At 45.7% G+C, this 16,264-nt stretch overlaps 1 protein-coding gene across 1 annotated transcript; it reads right to left on the bottom strand.

Annotated features, from left to right (window-relative positions):
- Positions 1-9,885: 9,885 nt before the first annotated feature.
- On the bottom strand, positions 9,886-11,792 carry LOC119177785 (mitochondrial protein C2orf69). Its single transcript, XM_037428975.2, has 2 exons — positions 11,419-11,792; positions 9,886-10,936 (listed from the first exon to the last, which is right to left on the bottom strand). Exons 1-2 carry the CDS (start codon positions 11,647-11,649, stop codon positions 10,211-10,213), a joined length of 957 nt encoding a protein of 318 aa, XP_037284872.2. The 5' UTR covers positions 11,650-11,792; the 3' UTR covers positions 9,886-10,210.
- Positions 11,793-16,264: the final 4,472 nt, after the last annotated feature.

Here is a 16,264-nt window from a genome sequence, read left to right as displayed (position 1 = left end):
CCGACGCTGCAACCCGAGTCGCGTCGTCAACCGGCCAACGGCGACGGGTCCCCAAAGATAGCCGCCTCTGGTCGGTCCCTGTCAACGGACTGCGGCCGCTCGCCGTGAAAGAAACACTGTGACGGACGAGATGGCGGAGATATAAGGCACATCATCCGCCACGGATATGCCCGTCGCCGCTGCCGGCGTCGTGATATCCTGGACTAGGCCTGATCGACGGTGTACGTGAGCCTCGAGAAACGGCCGGAAGCGCAGCTCCTGGAGAGAAGAAGACCCGGGTGGCTTCCTCGGAAGCCAGATACCGCAACCACGGCGAGCGACTTCTCCGGCGTTGCCTCAGACCGCAGGAAGACCACCGCCACGGCGCGCAACTCGCGGATACCGGCGCGTATGTGCATATGACAAAGGTTTCGCGACGATCCGGGCAGACAGCTCGCGAGGCACGTTGCACCGGGTTTGTCGGCGTGATCTCGAAGAGTACAACTTCGGTGCCTTGACGTCAGGGGAAGCGAACGTATCTTCATAAAAGCCGGATTTGTTGCCCCTGTTTAAGAAAAGCTCTGCGCTGATGCACGCCGCCACTTGCTCGCATTGTTCTCCTATCTTCCCCTGAACGATTCCGGACGCGAAACCGGAATTCCGAAAGGTGTGGCGTACGTTCGCTCTACATTGAAGAGCACCGACAGTCGTTGTCGGGGGTGCACAGCCGACAAGCATCTGCATATCTTAATATGTCGAGGGTGTCACTTAATTCTCGGAGCTTCGAAAAGAGGGTGGCTGTAGACGTAAATTCCTGCATTTTATCAGCTGCGATAGCCGCGGCATATTCACGAATATGTCTCGTAGCTTCATTATCTCCGACCAATGTGTACCTCGTGTTCACCGCCCAATACACGAATGCCCTGCTCGAGAGCCGAATCAAGCATTTCAATAATTCGATAATTAATCGACGCAAGCAAATACATATATACAAACACGCATAACTAAGCTCTAAACCTTGAATTACTCAACTTACTGACTGAACTACAGACACTGCATGACTACATTACAGACCTTGAACACACACGCAGTGTGTGTGTGTGTGTGTGTGTGTGTGTGTGTGTGTGTGTGTGTGTGTGTGTGTGTGTGTGTGTGTGTGTGTGTGTGTGTGTGTGTGTGTGTGTGTGTGTTCAAATGGGACTCCGACATCCTGAGAACAAAATTAACGTATATAGGTTGTCTCAACCTCACGAAATGAGACGTTGTAGGCGACTTCTGGGAATGCTGTTAGCGAGGTCGAAAATGTTCACCCGGACTTGACGTGCGAATTAGTTGATGAGCTCTACATCGAGATGAGCTCTCAGATGAGCTCTACATATTCTCTGTGGCCGACCTCGAGCTGAAACTTCATCGCCCCAATGTCAGCAATTGATCCATTCGTATTTGCGTCTTCTTCATCATTACTGTTTAAAACAGTGATGCATGTCCAAGACTTCTCATATTTTATGTGTGTATTTGCGCCTTTGAACTTAATCAGATTGTGTTTCTCAAATTTCTCGTTCTTTAACTATATATAGGTATGCGTTACATGGAGATTTAGTTTATACGTAAGCTATAGAATGCCTTTACCCGAGTTAACACTTTCTAGCGGTTTAACAGCCTTGTTATCCAAACGTTATACGATTTTCGATTAGTTAAAGCAATCGGCCATAAGATCATAATTAGGTAGGCTTACGTTCAGCTAGAGAAATTGACGTTGAATATGCAGCATCGAATCCCAGAAATAAAGCTCAATTCGAGGACCCAGCCCCAACCTCAGCAAGATGAATTTGAGACGAGGTTGATCGAGGGGATGTTAATGGCGGTCATTCAACGCAAGACCTCCTGAAAGTATACCCCAGTTTTATGTGACAAGTTAGAAGCTGAGTTCGAGTGCCGTCGTCAAGATCCAAGTGGGGGAGCTTGAATTAAGATGAGCTTTAACACAGGGAGCTCATTTGTCCACGTTTCATGGCAATTATAAAGCCCTAGACGTAAGCGACACTTCGGCTGTCAAAGGAGTATTGCAATGTACACTGTTGTAAACTGCTTTGCAACTCGTCAAGACGCGTATGTCGCTGAATGAACTGCGGTACCTTTTCGTTTCGACGACAACACGAATTCCCCAGCTTCAAAGCTCGAAATAGAGGCTGATTGCTTATTAGCCTGCACGTATTTATTATTACTGAGCACCAAGAATGTTCGAGATCAACCGCAGTGGCATGCAGCGGTTATACGGCGAGCTGCTATCGAATCAAAGTCTCCGGGTTCTCTTGTGGCCGTTCGCATTTCGATGAAGGCGAAGTGCCAGAGATGATTCAACTGTGCACGATGCCAGTGCTCGTTGAAAAACACGAGATGGTAGACAGTTCCGGAACCCTCCGCTAAGGCCTGTCTCACAATCATGTTGCAGTTCTGTCACGTATTATTTATAAGAATGGCGAAGTGACGGTCCACCATGTTTAGCAACGGCTTAATCCAATATGTGGATAAAGAACGCATTTGTTCAAAAATGCTCTGATAAATTCGGGACCAAACCACGTAAAGAGACTTTGTCCGTACACATTGTGCCTAAAACGACCACTTATTATTTTTTTGTTAATATATGAAGTTTTTCATGGTGCCAAACTGTTGCACGGTCCAGACAACGCACTTAACCATGCTCACGCAAAACGTCAATTTTCTACAGAAAAACTAAAGTTAGAGAATGTGCACCTCCTTGCTTTGGCGGAACTTTACGTGCACAAAAAAAAAACACGAACGGAAATCACATTCCGATGAGGTACACGAAAGGAGCAACGCTCGTCTCGAATGTTTCCTCGAATGTTTTTTCTCTGTTTATCTAATGTTCTTCCTCTCGTATTTCTGGTGTTCTTTTAAAGCATTATTCTATCGAAATGTGCAGCTTTTCGCGTCGCTAATACAGCTGTGTTAGCTGCACTCCGGCTTTTATCAATGCGTGGCAAACGTCTGCATGTAGAACATAAGTAGAAAGTCTTCGGCGGGGGCATAGCCAGAAATGTTTGTGAGCAGAGAAGAGTCGAACCACCCTTTATCTATGTTTATGCGTATGTGTGTACCTATATTCACGATGCATCAGCTACCTAAAGCCTGAGCTTAAAAACATTCCGACGGACTCTACGACGATGCCATCAAACGGGTGTTTCTAACCTAGCCTATGTAGTACGGCGCACAATTTTTCATGAAGTTCTTGGTGTATACACACACACGAAAAGTCCAAGGAGCTACCCTGCCATATCAGAGATTTGTATGGAGTATCACCAAAACCAGAAGGCATGGATCCCACATTACACGAGAAAAGCTCGAGCAGCATATATCGACAAAGCAACAAAGTTCTTCAATGCTGCGAGATTCGCGGATGCTTCACAATACTGGGCCGACGCAGAAGATATGTTTGCGGTTGTCCTAAACAGAACAGCTAAGATCACGCCCTGTGCTTCGGTTTCTCAAGCAGCCATCGTAGAAGCAGAATAGAATTAGAAAAGGCACGGAGGGCAACGCTCCGCCGACTATTATCACAGATTCTTTGGCCGCATGTAGAAATTATCACAAAGAAAAAATGGCAGCATATCCACGGAGTGAATGATGGAGAGTGGGGCAAAGCATTCGTCCGTCCATTCGTTCTTGCTTCCATCCGTCCATGCATCGGTCTGTGTGACCGTCCGTGCGTCCATTCGCTCATCCGTGCGTGCGTTTGTTCGTGCGTCCATGTGTGCGTACGTCCCTGCGTTCGTCCGTGCATCCGTTCCTGCGTCCGTCCATCCGTTCGGTGCAGCCATCCGTGAGTCCGTCCATGCATCTGTCGGTGTGTCCGTTCGTCCATCTATTCAACACTCGTACCACCATCTCGCATCTTTTCATCATATATTCCGCATATGCACCGCCATCCAGTGGACATTCCAAGGACTAATCGAGTGGTGGCACACGCACACTTTCTTACGGCTTGCGCTTCGTGTCTACTTCCCACCTTTAACCACCTCGAGTTCATGGTATATACTAGTTCGCTGTATTCATGGCACTGTGGCCCAACGCTCGCTAAACCTTTCTAAAACCAAGAAGGTTATGCCCAGCGAGTACAAAGTAGCAACCCTTTCTTGTTAGATAGTGCTCAATGTAGATGTCTATGGCTGCTAAGGGGGAACGAGAGACAGGAGAATTCGGCTTATAGTTGACGCGCATGCTGTGAATTTTTTATTGTTCAACAACGCACAGAAGAAATCTCTTACCAGCACCACCTTGGAGGTCAAAATGTAAGACTGGTTACACACTACGACTACTACTACGACTACGAGGGACGAACAAGTGCTGCTATAAGGAGATTCGCCCCTAAAAATCGGCGCCAAGGCACACCGAATGCTTACCCAACGTAGCAGAGAGCTGGACATAAGCTATACCCAGACAATAGCATGGGGCCCCGAGACACGAGGGTGTTACTGGGATCTTCTATGCAGATGAGGCGGCTCGAGGTATCACTAATTACCGAGCGGTCGATGGCAAAACCAACATTACTAACGCTGGGCAACACCGTGGATGATTCGACACCCATCGATACCAGTTACAAAGAGATCCTGCAATATTACAGAGATTTGTGGAGACATCACCCAGCACCACACAAGAACCTTTCGGTCATGGATTCTGCGACGTTACGCCGACTTCACACTAACACATACATAAACATCCACAGATTACATGCGTACTACGCCACAGCATACAGAGACATATGTCCGTGGTGTGGAAGCACACCGACGCCCTACCGCATCACGTGGGAATGTACGACACACACCGAAAAACAGGAAGGGGTAACCGCAGAGAAAGGTGGGAGGCAAAGCTGTCCAGCCCTGTTCTTGAGGATCAACTGAGGCTTGTCAGGAGGGCTGAAAAGATTGCGAGAGCCAGCGGTGCCTTGAAATAGGGGCCCGACCACGTGGCTTTGCCCCGTTATTGCGGCAACGCAGTCACGCCGCGGGGGTCTAGTGGTTAATGTACTCGGCTGTGACCCGCAGGTCGCGGGATTAAATCCTGGCTGTGGCGGCTGCACTTCCGATGGAGGCGGAAATTCTGTAGACCCGTGTGCTCAGATTTGGGTGCACGTTAAAGAACCCCAGGTGGTCGAAATTTCCGGAGCCCTCCACTACAGCATCTCTTATTATCATATTGTGGTTTTGGGACGTTAAACCCCACATATCAATCAAAAGCCGTTTCGCACGCCCTTGCTCTACTATACTACGCACAGCTATGTTTTATCCTCCTCGTCTCATCCTTCCCCTCGCTAAACTATACTACACATAGCTATGCTATACAACGCTATGGTTCACCTTTCATCATCCTCCTCGCTTTCAATTGCCTTCCTTACCCCTTTGTTACACATTCCTATGCAATAGACGGGCTATCTACACATATGGTATGGCTATGATTTCCTTTACCCTCTCCCTTCCTTCTTTTCCTTCTCATCCTCATTATCCTTTCCCACCCCCTTGCTATACACTACAACGGTTTTGCCTGCTTGACGACAAGCGGTGGTGTGAGATGGCAGGGCACGATGATAGCATATCTCTCCTTGCCTTCACTTTCCTTTCCCGCCACCTTGCTATACATGGCTGTGCTACAGTGTCTATGTTATGCATGCGGGCTCCATGCGAGCGGGCCTGCGTTCCGTAGATGAGACGGCAACGCCGAATACGACAAAGAATGGCGCCAAAGCGGGCTGCTACCCGCTTTGGCGCCATATTGCAGTGCTCGAGCACTAACTTTCCGCGTGAACACAATATTTTGGCCAAGTGTGCTGCCTTGAAAGAGCTGTGCCACGAGTCACATTTTGCTAGCGGCAACACAAGCGATAACCACCGCGTCTGCTTATCGATTTCATGATCCGGCCCGCGCGAAGGAAGTATGTATTATCCCTATAAGTATAGTTAACTAGAACCAACGGTTCTAGTTCACTATAACAAGGAGTTAGGGAGCACTTAATCATGGCGCGCATAGGAGCGCGAGCGGGCATCTCACGTGGTATGTTTTTGTATGTCGCGGGCATCTGCAATAAGCTGAAAAGCGCTAAAGCACATAAAATGTTAGAAACTGTCCAACTGGATGTTCAGCGAACTGGTCTGGAACTTTTTTCGCAGTGAAATTTCTTGTCCAGCTTCATAGGTTAAAGATTTATTGAAATAAACACGGCTGATTATTGAATGAGGAAGAACACAATGTGTAACGTGCTGTAGGCATTAGTCAGCAACCTCATTTTGGTTACGTGGTCTTAAGGTGCGTCGGCATGTTCTTGAAGTCTGGCTAGAGATAGATGATGCAAAATTTAAAATTTTCTGGAGGAGGGGGACTGATTTTTCGGTTAGGCCAAACACAATCAGCACAAAAAAAAAAGAACATTTAGTGCACATTTTGTATAAAAAGCCGACACACGTAGTGTGAAAGTATCAATCTATAAAAGCAGCATTAATTTACAACTGACATATGACATAATGAGCGAACGTTGAACCTAGGATATCCGAAGCAATGCGAAGAACAATCGTGAGTAGGACACGTCGTATTTGAATCAGTCACGTTTGTAATGACGGCGCGCATAGTTTACTTAAAGAACTTGAGTACCAAACGAGACTGAAGTTCAGAAACACGGAGAAACTTCAAGCGATCAGACATTTTTCGAGAAATAACGTCGCTGGAAACAAACCGTTCTTCGGCAAGTTATTTTTTCTTTGTCAGGGCTACAGCGTTTCCTCGACGATGAAAAGTTCACTTGTCAAAACACGTTGGCTCCGTCGAGATTCTCTGTAGTAATCTTTAGAAGCATTTAGATCATCACGTGTATTTGTAACACTGTGAGAATTAAAGACTCGCAAGTTTTGAAACCGCGGCTACAAGAATATAATGAGCAGGAAGCAGCCTATAAAACTTGACATCGCTTGAACTACTCACCGAAAGTTAAAAAAACTAAAGCTATGTAGCCGAGCCAACTTGAATTTAAGCCCTTCAATAAACGCATTTTCCGGACAGGAGCTTCGCTGCCTTCATTACCAATTAGCCAAGGGACACTGCACTTCTGTAAGTCTAGTCCAGCTTGCAGAGAACTGGGTTCACTCATATATGTACCCATGCAAAATGGATACCTGCTCAAATAATAGGTCCAAATTCTTGTGCTCCCCCGTTGCCTTTAGGAAACGCTGAAAAAACCATCGCGGAACTAGAAATTCCCGGGTTAGCACACCGCAGAGCACATATGTTGCCCGATGGAGCCATTTTCGTCGAATGCATCGTTGACTTGTTCGGCGTAGCTTACTGCAGCTTCCGTTCTCTGCGCGCCCGCCACAACGTGCTGTATTTATCTTTCCCGTAGTTGACACGCCCACCGAGCGAGATAAGTGAGCGCGATCCAACTTCTAATATCGCTGAGCGAGAAGGAGCGGAGGCAAGCGCTACGAACGCAAGTCGATCACTTCCCGCTCTTCGCCTAATTTAAAATTCGCGAAATGAGGAACAAGAAGAGACATAAACAAAAGAGAAGTTCTTTACAGGTTGCCAAATTTTTCATTTACTTCTAAAAGCCAATAAATGCAAACATTTACATAACCTCACTCCGTTCAACCGGATCTTATATAGGATGCCCGGCAACCAATACGAGCGTGCATGTTCTTTAAAAGTGAAACTAGCGCCGAGTTTCCGGGGCCTGTCTTGACCTCCAAGGTAGTGTCAATGGGAGATTTCGCCTGAGCGTTGTTGAACAATAAGAATTTGCAGCCTGCGCGTTAACTAAAAGCACACTGCGAGTCTCTGCGTCCAATTGGAGTATTGTCTCTCACTGTCCATTAGCAGCGATTGACATGTTCGAGTAGAAAACAGCGGTCCATCACAGCGTGAATTTGCGCCTCCCCAAGTTTCTCTCCTTAGCAACGCCGCGATGACTTCTCAACTGCTTAACGTCACAAAAATAAGCAATCACGATTGGATGGAGCATTTATGAAAATTTTCTTTGGGAGGCACAGCGATGGCCATGGGCGAATCTAAATTTCTTTTTTTTATATAACCTATAAAACACCTACATAATCTACAACACACTATAGCTCAAGGTCAGCATTTGGGGCCGCCATTGACAAAGGTAGTGGCTCTTTCTTGCACAGACACATGCATGAGAGCCTAATGCAATAAAATTTTAGAACATATTAACGATAGCATGGCAAAAAATTATATAAAATGTTACACAGCGTCTCAAGCGAAAATGGCACAAACATCAACACAACACATGCCAGCTGCGAACTTACGTTGGAGAACTCTGCGGCTAAGAAAAAGAAACCAGTAATATTTAGAGGAGCACATATTCCACTAAGTGCACACTCATGTGGTTTGAAAACTGTTATTTGATGATATGGTGCATCAAAATCGTTTGAACAGTTACTTCTGTGCCAATTTTATGAATTGCCAATGTTTAGCAATACCTCAATCCCAGGGAATGACTCACAGCAAGTCCGTGAGAATGACATACTCATTTAGATAGTTAGTGCACCACAAAAGGTATTGGTGTTCCTGGAGCACAACAGCTGTCAGGTTAACATTAGGAATTCGGCTGCAGACTATTGGCGTTGTTGCACAGTATTAGTACTGTCAGTCCAGGAGCTGCAGCGAGCAATGTCTTAAGCTGTATGAGGCCATTCTTCAAAAGTATAGGCGTTTTGGAAACATGCATAAGTTCAAATTTTCATTCCTACATACTGCTAAGGAGTATGCACCGAACTCCTGGCAGTCAACGTATTAATTTGCCCATAAAACCATCACGTAGCTGCAGCTGCCAAACAATTCAAGTTGTGATGTGCATGTCCAAAGCTTTTGTGGATGAATTCATAGGAGACTAGTGCTAAACCACTGTCTTTACTTGTTGGACAAGAGAAACGGCAGTGCCTGTTGGGTTAAGAACCCCCTCACAATATTTATTTGAATCGTTTAAATAAAAAGTTTTCTCTCTCTTTCACCAGTGTATTAGAGTCATCAGGAAGCCGAACTTCAATATGTTTATGTTACGTTTCTGAACTGTATCAGTACAACAGCCACATACACTAGTGAAAAAGTCAAATGCATGCACAGTGGAGTTGTTGCTTTTGCTTATTTCACTTGATATTTTCTTTTACCGGGTTGAATGCTGAAAGATATAGCATAATGAACAGCTAATGTAATGAAATATGAAGTCTAACTGTCCCAGCATTGTTTAACATACTGCCATCTGTATGTTCGACTCCTTTCCAGTACATTCGAACAGTTCTGAAAATCTGTTGCACATAAAGCCATAATAGCACTGTCAAGTGATGCGTACTACTATGAAAGACATCAAAAAATATAGCACTAATACAAATGCAACATTTTACACAATACTTAACAGACAGCTTCCCTGCATTACTGCACCTTCTTTCTTCCCACCATTTTCTTGGAAACTATAGTGCAAAGCACTTAGAACGTCCAAAAGTGGTGTGTGTTGCAATATGCATGTACTCATTTTAGTACTCGCCCTAGAAGCCAGTTGCACTATAAGGTTAAAATATAGCTGCTGCCTACAAAGTGCATTTGGTCATGCACTTACAAAGATCAATGTCACTGATGTAGACTCAGTTGCAGCAGCAGCAGTATTAGTAACATTACTAGACATGTGCACTGAATGAACAGTGGCCTCCAACAACATGCACCAGGTTGATTCCATCTTGATCACTGACATCTCCCCGATCGCAACAAGTTTGTCTTTATAATTGCAGCAAGGAACTACAATCGTATACACTCTTGCTCCACATACAAGTCCCACAACCACTAATAACATATAACCATTCAGTAGGTTTCTGAGGTCACTAGAACACCGGGTTCATCCACACAAAACAGCTTTACCTTGCAGCCCGAGTTCATTCAGGCTCACCACGTGGACATGACACAAGTGAAGTAGTGGGGCCTCAATAAATTATCTGCTTACATGGGCCTCTAATACACAAGCCTTAGTGCGATCGATGACATTCACAGAACCAGTCACATTAACTGTGCGATCGATGACATTCACAGAACCAGTCACATTAACTTATGAATGCAGGAGTCTCACAAAATGTTGTGCACTGATGAAACAAACCAGCAAACACATAGCATTCTCGTGTCTTGAAGTCCGTGCTAGCACAAACAAGCTGCAGAAGTCCCACAGTCACGCGACCTCCTTGAACTCCTCAAGTACAGCAAAGTGCATTTCCAGAGAAGATGGCTCGTCTTCATGATAGATCTTCCGTGTCACGTCAACCCCCAATTTCTTCAGAGTCTCTCTAAACACTTTCTCTTCTTTGCCTATCCAGGGCCTTGAGCTACACAGCACTTGGTATGGTGTCACATGGATGTAGACCTTGATGTCCAAATGTTTCAAAGGTTTCATGGCCGCCTCCTTGGTTACCCATGTATTAGATCCGCCCGAGTGACCACCATCTAACCAGTACATTGCTTTTATTCTGCGGACGAGCTGACCGACATCGTCATCAGGGGCGACCTCCAGTGCCTTCATAGCATATAGGAATTGGTTGAGGACAACACAGCCTTTGCTGAATCCAATAAGCGTCACTGGATGTTCCAGCAATGTCGTGGCAACAGGACCATACTTTGCCTTATCCGTTTTGTCGTTCAGCCTCGTAGACAACGTGCTGAGAAGAGCGTGCATGTGCTCCAATGCAGAAATGCTGAATTCGTGAGTCGGTGCCCCCATGTCGTTGCTCTCAACAAAGTTGTCATAACAGCTGAATGTGAGGTACTGAAGCCTGTTTGGCCTAATGATGATGCAGTGAGCGTTGGGGAAGTGCTTTCCCATCAGTGTGGCCATGTTTTCGAGGTTCCACTGCACGTATAGCCTGTTATCACGATGCTTCATCATTGCTTCTGGAAAGTCCTGCAAGAATGTTTGAAATATTCGTCAAGTGGGGCATTTTATACAATGCCAAAATGGAAAATAGCAGCAAGACAACACAAGCCTTACATTCCTGGTTAACTGTTATTGAATTCTCTCGGTCCAACGAAGAGAGTAATATAGTTATGCAACAATAATAAATGCAATGACTTCACACAGAACAGGGGAAACCATACTCATGCGAATAGTTTTCGTAACGTAACTGGAGTGAAGGAATCGCAAGCTCGCATGCACGTAGCCATACTACAACGCAACACGCTACTAGCAAAATTACGCATTTCCCGCTAGTAGGAGGGGAATTAGTAAATTGACCCCGACATTTCGTGGAATTTGTAAACATATTCAGCTAGATTACACTAAAGCTTCCGATCACCGGACATTACGCGCCGCTCGTGGGTGCACCAAAAGTACACGATAAATCGTCAGAAAACGATACGTGAGCACTGCTGAAAAACAAATTTTACCTGTATGTCACCACCGAAGAAAACGACGACCTTTTTAGCGTCTCCCATCTTCACCGAGTAGTTCAGCACCACGTCATTAAACTTGCCCGTCGAACCTTCCACTTTTTCAAACCTTTCAGGGAGAGACGTAGCGCACGTGTCTGTTGTCCCCGACATTGTACAAGCATCGAACGATTGAGAAAGGGACTTGCTGAATAAGTTTGCCAGCAGCCACAGTGAACACCTGAGCATATCAAGCTTTCGAAGAACACGGATCGGCGGCTGTGGACTTCAGTTAGGTCTCCATGCTGCCCATACAAGCAAGAAACGAGGTACAATTAAGTTTGTTTGGTAATGTCCGCGTGTGAAGTCCTCTACTCATCAAAGCGGTTCAGTAATCCAAGCTCGCGCAAGCAGCTCATCACGCCAAATGCGGCTACCAACATGCAAAACACGACAGTCGCACGACATTTTAGAATTACTGATCACGATGGCGATGAATTTCTTTGTCAGCTGAGAGCATTGGGTGGCCAATTCAGCTGACAAGCCAAGCCAACAAACACACCTAAACATTCTATGCCTAAAATTTCATCAACTATGATTCTCGCCCATGTTGCTACTAATATTCACCTTAACATTAATAGTGGAAAAATAGCATGAATACCAGCAGTTTTTTTAGTTGCACGATGTTCGTACTGCGGAGGCGGCAAATTCAAGCGTTTCAAACAGTGTTTTGCTTAAACCTACAACCAGCACACAGTTTACACTGAGCTAGAGAGGCACGGACATAAGCGCGATAGCACGCGGAATAGCAGAAACGATGGTTACAAAGCAGAGAAAATTAGTTTTGAAACGTGGTTTATTGGCGTAAGGCTATACCCCATTTCAGCGCTTCTGGCTAAAGAGATGGCCCGCTATACGGCGTATTGTTCTCATTCCTCCTTACATTTTGAAGGAAAGAAGAGAGGCTGGCCTGAGTTAGCGTGCTGTAATCTACTAGGAGAGCGGAAACCGGGATCTAAAGGCGGTAAGGGCATGCTTGGTGTTTATAGACACCATATTAAGGCTGTACCAAGAGATTATAAATTTATAGCGGTAGAAAAGGAATTCATAACGGTGAGGGCAAGTTGACTATTACGCTGTCACTAAGAAATATCACTCGAGGCCACGAAAATTCACAGATGTCGGTAGTGGCCACTTCAGAAGAAGGTGCAAGGAGGTACGTGGTGCGTAGCCCTCACCAGCAAGAGCAACACAAGTGCCAAACGAAGTTATTGCAACACTTCCATCATCCCAATGTCGGTCTCCTCGCTTGCCAATAGAGTTGCCACTTGTGCCGGCCCCTGCATTCTCGTCTATATCACGCACAGGCCCACAGCGGCTCAGGGCAAAAGCGCGTCAAGCTTTCACTTTTAGAACGAGCTTAATCTGGTGGCGTCCGCGCTCCAGTGCTCATGCGTGTCCCTTCCCCATCTTTCTCCCACGTCGCGGGATCGAATCTCGGCTGCGGCGGCTGCATTTTCGATGGAGGCGAAAATGCTGTAGGCCCGTGTGCTCAATTTGGGTGCACGTTAAAGAGCCCCAGGTGGTTGAAATTTCCGGAGCCCTCTACTACGGCGTCACTCATAATCATATGGCGGTCTTGGTACGTTAAACACCCCAGATCAATCAATCTCCCTCCCACCCTCCTCTCACCCTCTCTCGCCTCACCGACAGCGGCTGATACCTTATGTTCACTTCCTGCTCTCTCTCTCCCCTGGGGATCTCTCCCCGCGGCCCGGCGCAACTCCGCCGCCAGTGTAAGCAACGTAGAATGTAAGCGTTAGCGCCCGCTGCTTCGCGCCTGTACATGGTTTCATTTAGCGGAAGATGGTGTGTGTGTGTGTGTGTGCGTGCGTATGTGTGTACGTGTGTGTGTGCGTGTGTGTGTGTGTGTGGGGGGGGGGGGGGGTGACGGAGAGATTACGAGTGTGGGCATCGGCAGGGGGTGGCCTTCACACAAGCTACAACAGAACCCCTCATCTCTGCCGCGTTACATCAAAGATTTGTTGCACATGCCCCACCGCGGTGGTCTAGTGGTTAAAGTACTCGGCTGCTGACCCGCAGGTCACGGGATTGAATCCCGGCTGTGGCAGCTGCATTTCCGATGGAATCGGAAATGTTGTAGGCCCATGTGCTCAGATTTGGGTGCACGTTAAAGACCCCCATGTGGTCGAAATTTCCGGAGCCCTCCACTACGGCGTCTCTCATAATCATATAGTGGTTTTGGGACGTTAAACACCACATATCAACCAACCAAGGTTTGTTGCGCCCCCCTAACCGACTACTGCTGACAACCATGACTAAAGTGGTTGTGCAGGAGCATATATATGTGCAAACATGAACATAAGTTGTCAAATTATGGTAATCCCACCCCGGTCTCAATTACAAAAAAAATTCCGCCATATCCACGAAGTGAATGATGATGAGTGGGCGAAGCTCCGGAGGTAAACCTGGTAAACCATGAATCCTTTGTACATTTTGCCCACTCGATTTTATTACATCGCTCCCCCTAGCGTACGTCGCCGCACTAAATCGAACGATTGCCTTCAACCAATGACACGCGCCATATGTGACATCATTCCTATTTTATAAGATCTCGCGTCTTTCATCAACTACAAGTACCGCTTTCTAGTTTATAACATCTTGCATCTTTTCATCATCAGCTACAAGTACCACCATCTAGTAAACACTACAAGAACTAAACGAGAGGTGGCTACATACAGGAGACGGTACCGCCATCTAGTGAACACTGCAAGAACTAAACTAGAGGTGGCTACATACAGGGGACGGTACCGCCATCTAGTGAACACTGCAAGAACTAAACTAGAGGTGGCTACATACAGGCTACAGGGGACGCACAGCCCATGCCCTAAGGAGCTTCGCCTCTAAAAATCTCATCCGAATCAGCAACTCGGACGAGCTGCTTGCGGTGCTATTCAGTGCATTTGAATGTCATGCTCACTAGTAGATTAAGACAGGTATACTGTATGAATGAATGATTTTTGAAATCGAGCTAATGATCTGCAAGGGCCACACCCTCGATCATTTTCCAGAAAAGCATCATGCATATATTTCAAGTTGCTTCTTGATTAATGGCTGGTTACTGTGTCCATGGGTAATTTTCTCCCTTTTAAGAGGTTCCTCAGCATGAGGTATGGCAGGCTGGTCATGTCCACAAGAAGAACTCAGTGGAGTTCACTGTAGTAACCATGTAACAGAATTAGAATATCGTGATCACAGGAATTGAACAAGGAGACAGGCGACACTCCTAAAGGAGAACACATCTTCATCAACGCTACTAATACCAAAGTAACACTTTCATAGCCATTATATTTGATGATAATTGAATTCCATAAGCCCCATTCTGACACAAAAGAGTGCATTAGGCAAGCATGTTTAAATGTCCTTTGGTTTTAAGGCTTATTGAAAGCAGGCATGTGACAGTGGCACAAGAAAAACTGCCAGGCTTGCACGGAACGCACAGCACAGTCACAACAAAAGCTAAAAGAGCGGCCTTTTAAAGTCCTTTTTAAACACTCCTTGGGGAACTGGTACAAGCACACTTGCAGGGTACCCACTTCACCATTAATCATAATTTTTGTGCAGTAAGGAGGCATTCAGCATACAATCCTTCGTTATTTTTTAGTGAAGCGTGGTTTTCGCTACACACAAGCAAGGTATTTTGCGCAAAGTTTTTATGCAGTGGCTGGCGACGATGAAAAATTATGCCGGACGTAGGTATGTGCCAGAATTAATAGCTGATCAAGAACAAGCTTTTGGAATGGGTTGGAGCATTGGATGACCCACTCGTTATGGAATTCGCATTGTGTGATGCCTGGTTGTTCTTTTGCTGTTCTAACATGCTTAATTACTCATATTAACACGATTCCTTTCCATACACCAAGCCTGTCTAAGGCAAGTTTGCAACGCAGTTTCAGGTACCGGCGTAGCATTGGAGAATACTGGGCTGGCACACAGGAAACCCGTGTTCGAATTCTACAGTGTCCTTCGTAATTTTATTTACTAAGTCACCACACGCGACCCTTGTTGTGATCTCAAAACAGCTTTCATTGTAAAAATTTATCTTTGCACGTAGTACCTTTCTCCTGCTTCCGTTCCTAGAAATACATCTTGTGGTATAAACATTTTAACAAATGCAGTGACAAATTTATTTTTGTTTTACAATTCTTCAATTCTTAATGAATCATTTGAAGAATGTAGACATTAGAATTTTCTGCCAGTTCATACGAATGTGCCTGCCTTCTTCTGGCAGAGAAGCTTGGTGGTCAGCATAAGACTGCAGAGAAGCATTATGTTTGTCGAGATGGCCATTGCATTACTGTGCTTGTACACCATTCTTATGACATACTGTGGATAACAACCATGCCCTAATTTTTGTGAGTTAAAACAGTATTTCTCCTTAATTTCTGCAAAGCTAACACAGAGTGGCTGAAGTGTGCCCATGGTGCAAGTTCTACACAGATTTTAGGTAGCTGCCATAGCAGCTACAAAATGATCCGGAGTAAGGAAATCCAACTGCCTTAATACACACATCATGTCACACCGCTGTTATGGAGGCACATAATTCTTGCGTGTAGTGGTAAGCAAACAATAAAACTGAAAGCCTTGGTAGAGGGCTTGTAGCATTCACTGCAGCTTTCCAGCAATGATGAGACACAGACAAGCATGCACCACCCGTAGCACTTTCTGGCAATCCTGTGAATATACGAACTTAATAACTTTCAAGCTAGATTTAATTTCATTTCAGAAAAACAGAGTGAATTAGTTCTAATTGAATGAAATGACAGTGCGGACAGACTTGAAC

Source organism: Rhipicephalus microplus, chromosome 1 (genome assembly GCF_043290135.1).
Source record: "Rhipicephalus microplus isolate Deutch F79 chromosome 1, USDA_Rmic, whole genome shotgun sequence".
Lineage (NCBI taxonomy): Eukaryota > Metazoa > Arthropoda > Arachnida > Ixodida > Ixodidae > Rhipicephalus > Rhipicephalus microplus.
Note: the sequence above shows the minus strand (reverse complement) of the source record. Positions and strands in the feature narration are given on the sequence as shown.